Raw genomic sequence first — 7144 nt, 5'->3', positions numbered from 1 at the left:
TTTCAAATTTATGAGACTAAAATATTTTTAAAAAAAATAAGATGTCAAAATCTAATTCATTTCAAATTTTAAGGACTAAAAATAAATCAAGTCTAAAAAATACTATTATTAATTAAAATAATTAAACACTATTCAAATGTTTTTTATTTAGATTTTTTACAAACAAGATTAAATATAATAAAATTTACAAACATTATATTACAATAAAACATTGTATCAATTATTTCATATGCATAAAATATAAATAATAGAGTTAAAAAAGTGAAAGCATCTTGCAATTATTTTTTTAATTTTTTACATACTTTATTAGTCTATTAAATATGTGATATCATACTGACGTGCTACAAAAATGTTTTTAAAAGTGTTATAAAAACGATTTAATTTTGTTAAAATTTGACAACATGATGTCATTTTGATTTTTAAAAAACCTTTTTAAATGACATATAAATATCAAATTAAGCATTTAATGGAGAAGTAAAATACACTAAATTGAAATTTGCAAAAAGTTAAATGTGTACAAAAATAATTAGTAAAATCGTACAATAAATAATATTTATTAAATAGTAGAAATAAAATATAATAAAAATGTGTTAGTATAGTTTGACGGGAGGTTTTTGCACACGATACCAGTCTTGGTCGGGTACAACCTTAAATGCTGACTTTTACTAAAATAGGAAGTTCCAAGAATTACGGAGTTTACGGTGAGAGACAATAGCAGAAACTAATTCTTTGTATAATCCTCGCATAACATCATCTTCAATAGAAAATTTACAACATTCCATATACAGACAAATAATAAACAAACATAATACTAAGTTTCTGCAAAAGTTTACCAGCCCATTACTGGATTCAAAATATAAAAGATGAAAACACTATTATCAGGTGGCCATGGTTCATACAGGCATAATTCTCTGATCATCTATGAAATATATATATATATATATATATATATATATATTGAGGTAACAGTGAGACTATGAATTCCGCAGATTATCATCCCCTTTCATTCGCTGCAAGAGTTCTAGTATGCTTCCAGCTTTTCTCTTCGCTCTATCAGTTCCATTTTCTGATAACTCCTGCAGTGCTGCTTCTGCACCATGTTCTTTAGCTAGTTTTAATAGCAGAGGATCTCCACTGCATAGAGACCACAAGACAGTGGCCGCATTCTCTCGGTTGCGTGGAGAGCCGGTTCGTATAACCTCAACAAGAATAGGGATTGGCCCGGCTTGACCAATCGCTACCCTGCCTTCATGGTGGCTTGCAAGAATTGCCAATATAGCTAGTGCTTCATCTACCATTCCACCACCAGCATCCTTCAGAAATTGTATCAATGGTCCTACTATACCAGCTTTTACAGCTCTTGCTTTGTTTCCCTGATAAATAGATAGGTTAAAGATTGCAGTAGCAGCATCCTTCTTACCTCTGGGAGTACCTTCACAAAGTAACTTTATAAGGGCGGGGATAGCTCCAGCTGCACCTATTTGCACCCTGTTCTCGTCTAGAACTGATAAACTAAAGAGGGTTGCAGCTGCATTTTCTCTAGCCTCCATGCTTCCACTTTTTAGTACATCTACAATATCTGGTATGGCTCCAGCGTTTACTATAGTTCCTTTGTTACTCTCATTGATGGAAAGATTGAGAAGCGCTGTAACGGCGTGCTCTTGAGTTCGAGGGTCCGAAGAAGACAACAAATCTACCAGAGGCGGAATTGCTCCGGCCTCAGCAATGCATACTCGATTATCTGCATTCCTCTTAGCCAGCAACCGGAGCTCACCAGCAGCTGCCCTTTGCTGTTCTATATTGTTACTCGCCAGTTTATCAAGTAAGGCACTAATAGCAGTTCGATCGCAATCTGAATTACTGCTTCCACAACATTTCTTTGTTCTACAACTCCCTTGCTTTTTTGGTAGCTCAATACCATTGCTTTCACACCACAAAGCAATCAGACTCTTCAGAACATAGTTAGGGGTAAGGGCTGTATGGACAAGAGTCTGCTGTGTCTTGGGACAGGTTTTGTGACCAGCATCAAGCCATTTCTGAATGCATGATCTTTCATATGTCTGCAAAAGAAAACAGAAATTTATGAATGATATAACTTACACCATAGAACAGTACCATGTACAAAGACAATGTCAGATTGTACCTGACCAGTAGAGACAATAACAGGATCTTTCATCAGTTCAAGAGATATAGGACATCGAAAATCATCTGGGATCACGGGAGACCGGTGCTTAACTGTTAATTTATCACATTCACTAGTGTCGACTTTGGGATTTTCTTTGAGCACATAGTCCCTCAGCTTGCTAAGAAGGGATGTGATCATTTCAAAAGAGTCTCCTAGTTCTCCACCACTTGTGATCAACAATTCATGTAATTCACTAGATTCTTTCCTTAGGTCATTTATTGTCCTCAGATGCAACTTCTCAGAAAGTCTTTTGAGTAGAGCAGGATCAGGGTCTTTTTCTTTTTGTGCCATAGCCATATCCATGTCTAGTTGTATATCAGCAAATTCTGTTTGAGCTTTAGCTCTTTTGAATTGAGAATGTACCAGTTCAATCTGAAAAGGATTAAAATAGTTGTGAAAAATATGGCACATAAGATGCTCCCTTCTCTTTGCCAAAAATATCACCCAGAAATTTAAAAGAACAGCAATCAAATATGATTAGTAGAAAGAAATGATAGGAAAATGTTTGAACCATCATGGAATTGTATACGGTATTGCTGGCCTCCTTCCAATATATGATAAAGGTTTACCTGTTCTCGAACTTCCTCTGATATCTCAAGTTTGTAGTAAAGAATTTCACTCAGCACAGCTTCAATTTTTTCAGTTACTTTTTGGAATTTATCTGCTGTGTCATTCATCCGCAATGCCTGAGACATGTAAATCATTACTTGATTAAAATTAACAGTCAGGATGAACTAAGATGTTAGGTAACAAAACTGAACAAGGAGGCACAGAGCATCTGCAGATGCTATACTATCTTGCTCAATGGACACTTCAAATTCAAGAAACAGTACCCACTTAAGCCCAAATGTAAAACGTTCACACAAATGTCACTTGAGCAAATGGATTTATATAGCTTGATCATAATTACTAAATTTAAGGGGTTGTTTAGATTTTGAGCATATAAAATAAGTGTACAGATCACTCAACAATATACAAGAAAATTATTCTTTCCATCTCAATATGGCGTAGAGTGTTCACATCCACCATGAGAAGGGGTTTTTCCTTCCATGCATAGGAACCTCAAAGCTTGACTTCTCTTTTCCTTTTTCATCTTTTTTTGTTTACTCCTCTCCTACAAACCAGAATCTCATTCTTTGCTTTGTTCAGGAGCCACTGATCAACTATTCTAAGGGGTGACCACCACATTTGTATTGCCTTAAGGTCCCCTCTGTATATTTCAACAAAGCTCTTGAGAACACCAAAATCTTAAATGTTGCTTTAGTTCAACATTTCTCCGACTGTTTGCCTATCTCGACTATTCTTGAAAATTAGTTTATGTTTATTTGGACATTGTGTGCTTTAACCCTTAGTACTAGTAAAGCATTGACATTCTTTTTGTTTTGTTTCCAACTTAAATGATGGTTAAGCCTATCTCTCTCATCTGATGATGTTGATGGCTTCTGCAAAATGTAAGTATGAAGGTAGATTCTGCTGAAGTGTTTAGTTTGGCTAGATTAACTATTCCAAGGCAGTTAAACATTGCAAATAGCTTCTGCTTGCAGGTTAAATTTATTTTCTTTTCTTCCCAACTTGGCCTTGTTGGTTACTCCACATTTGGGATTTCTATTTCGTCGATTTGAATACTGAGTCTCAATTGTCATTTCATCATAGCAAAGATATTCCAGTGTCATCAAGACCTCGCCTGTGTGTTACAAGGATCAAGTTGATAACTCTTTCAAAGTGTTGGTGGGGACTCTATTAACAAGCTAGAAACATATGATACATATGCTCCAACTTGAAGGGGGAGTGTTAAAGATATATTGAGATACTATCCTATAATTCTCCTGTTTCACTGTTTCCTTGTTTCTCTATTTTATTCTAGTTTGTTTAGATAGTTTGATCATATTGTTTAGTTTCCTTAGCTTTGTCATAACGCCTAAACTTTAGAAATTGTTTTAGATTTTTTGTACATAAAAAATTCTATAAATGGCTCAACGACATAGAAGTGAAGTGACATCTTTCCTTCCACCTCTTTACAATCGCCTACAAAACCAAAAATACACAAAATTAAACCCTTGGAAACCATACCTGATAAAGCTTGCTCCCTTGGTTGACAGCCTTTAAAAGGGTCTTAGCTAAATCTAAAGCAACCAAGAGAGACTCAAAGCTCTCAAGTTGTTCATCGCTGAGGGACTCATCACTATCTTTCAATTCCTCAAAGAGAGGACTCAAAAGCTTCACCCTGCGAATCAAATTCCCATATACCCTCCTGCAGAAGTTCTGACACTCCAGCAACCCAGAAATATCCTTGATGCACTCAACCAAACGACCCAAAACCACGCCCTTCGAGCTCTCGCTCCCACCCATGTTGAGAAAAAGTCAAAGCAGCAAACTTTAACCACAAGATCGAAGGAGCCTATGAGCTGGAAGGTGATTGATGGAACCCAGATGAGGGAATTGCGGGGAGATAGTCGAAGAAGGGAGGAATCACAGTGTAGAATTGAAACCCACCAATTATACCATGAGCTGAAAGAGAATATTGTGCTGCGTTACTTGAGAGAGAAATGAAATTGGAAGATTGTGGAGGATGAAAAGAAACTACAGTAATCAAATTGAAAACGGAAAGAAATTGATCTAGCGGAGGTTTTGTGGTTGACCTTTTGGAAAAGGTCTTTGCCTTGTTCGTAGGTAAGAGATGAGACAGAGACCATGAGAGAATCAACGGTGGACTCTCTCTCTCTCCTTCGACCAAAATGTCTTTTCTGTTAGCTTTTACCCCTCTGAAATTTCGACTGCTGTTTGCGTTTTTTTAAAAATAAAAATAAATTAATATAAGAATCTCCTCACATTTATATATTCAACAAGAATAAGAAATTTCTTGAAATTTAATAAATATATTTCCAAGAATATAAAAATATCAAGTGAGGACATTTGTGTAACTTACAAAAAGTTGTCTGAAATTCATGCAAATTTCCTCGTATTAGTTCTTTTTTTGGCTCCACCAGATGAATTTTGATTGGCACACATGAATTATTTTTAAACTTTAAATTGTCGTTGTCATTTTTTCAGATTTTTTATTTAGAATAAAAAAAGTTGAATTTTAGTCTCCGGAGGATATTATTATATTGCGAATTTTCATATGAAAATGGAATATTTTAATTTCAAATTTGTATATCCAAAAATATTTTATTTGTGTTAAAGATATAAATATAAAAAAATAAAGGTAAAACAGACATTTTGTTTGTTTTGTCGGGTGATACAGAAAGAATTAGCCTAGTTTTTTTTGACACATTCAATGAATTGCATACATTTTTTAGTTAGATGTATAAATATGTTATATTTATCTAATTAACTTTTTCTTTTTTTATTATATTTTTCTGTTATTGTCAATTTTTTATTTCTTCCATCACAAAATTTAGCACTTTCTCTACCATTAAACTAGTAGACAGATATCCCACTATAATTTAAAACTAATGCTTAAACTCAGAGAATAGGAGGGTTAGTACATGAAAGACTAATAATAAAAGAATGTTATTAATGTTACTTTTTATACAAACTTTATATATTTTACAATGACTTTAGTAATTTTAAATGTTTCTATAAAAATAATGGATCCTTTCAAATTTTATATATTCATAAAAAAAATGTTTCTTATATTATGAACTTATTAAAATCTAACCTAGAATATTTTAATAATACAAAGCTTTTAAAAAAACCTTATAAATAATTATATTTCCATTTAATTTTTAAAATTATAAGACTTCTGTGTATTAAAATCATCTTTTAAAATATATACGGAATACACTTTATTAGTTTGAGTAGGAAAATGATTTCTTTTTGTCAAATTTTGTGGTATATAAAATAAACTAAAGTGGACAAAGATAAATATGTCATCAGGACTAACTTTCATGATTGAGATTTTCTTTTTCTTTCTACATATTTCGTTTTTCAATTTTATCTTTTATAATATTTAAATATAACAAATTTAATACGGTTATATATATAATTTTTTCCTTTTTAATATATATATATATATATCCTTTAATGAAAGAATATATTTAATTATTATTATAATTTAATAAAAAAATTATTAACAAAAGTTTTACTTCCTTATAAATTATAACTAAAATCAAATAAATACACATACATTAATTTTTGTTTGGTTTTCTATATAAGAATGAATTTATTTTTATCATACTCTAAATTAGTGTTTTGTTTTTATGTATATAATAAAATTTGAAATAATATTTATAATTTTACATTATATATTAATTTAATAAAATTAAAATTATTATAAACTCATAATATATATATGTATAAACAAAGAAAACACGGCAAATTTTTAAATGGATAAAAAGTATTATTTTAATAGTTAATATAAGATATTTCTTGTAAGGATTGAGAAAAATAGTTTATATAAAATTAAAATTTATCTGAATATTTTATTACTAAAGTTAAAATAGTATATAAATAGAAATTCAGTTGTTCAGGTTTCATTTTAAAAATCACTTCTTTTTTCTTTTCTTTGCATTCTATCTAAGATTTTAATCTTCTCCTTTAGGTTGACAATCGGAGTCCGTTATCATACTCCTAGTAGTGAATATTACAAAACCGCTTGATCATAATATTTAATAGAGTAAGTTCATTTTGTTATTCTCTTTGAATCAAATTTTGAACTTGTTAGGTTTGTCTTTACATAGGCTTTGCATGTGACTTTTTTAGTTTCAGGGTTAATTTCTATTAGCCTAGGGTCCTAGTAATATAGTTAGATTTTTTTATCAAGACTTTGTGGTGCAGGTAAAACTACCATTGAGTTTTTGGTAGGTTTGGAACTTTTAGTGAGCATTTGCTCAAGTTCAGACAAGGGAAGTTAGCCTTAATTTCCAAAAGAACTCTAGGCTAGAAGATTGGGATGTAGGGGTTACATGGTCACCAGTCTCAAACTTTCTTGCAAGATGGTTTGTTTTAAGTATATTA

At 31.8% G+C, this 7144-nt stretch overlaps 1 protein-coding gene across 1 annotated transcript; it reads right to left on the bottom strand.

Annotated features, from left to right (window-relative positions):
* Window positions 1-712: 712 nt before the first annotated feature.
* On the bottom strand, window positions 713-4965 carry LOC137829665 (U-box domain-containing protein 14). Its single transcript, XM_068636529.1, has 5 exons — window positions 4825-4965; window positions 4256-4693; window positions 2755-2871; window positions 2144-2557; window positions 713-2060 (listed from the first exon to the last, which is right to left on the bottom strand). Exons 2-5 carry the CDS (start codon window positions 4532-4534, stop codon window positions 975-977), a joined length of 1896 nt encoding a protein of 631 aa, XP_068492630.1. The 5' UTR covers window positions 4535-4693; window positions 4825-4965; the 3' UTR covers window positions 713-974.
* Window positions 4966-7144: the final 2179 nt, after the last annotated feature.

This window comes from Phaseolus vulgaris, chromosome 7, assembly GCF_000499845.2.
Source record: "Phaseolus vulgaris cultivar G19833 chromosome 7, P. vulgaris v2.0, whole genome shotgun sequence".
In the NCBI taxonomy this organism is placed as follows: domain Eukaryota; kingdom Viridiplantae; phylum Streptophyta; class Magnoliopsida; order Fabales; family Fabaceae; genus Phaseolus; species Phaseolus vulgaris.
The sequence above is the reverse complement of the archived record's forward strand: the minus strand, read 5'-3'. Positions and strand labels throughout refer to the sequence as shown.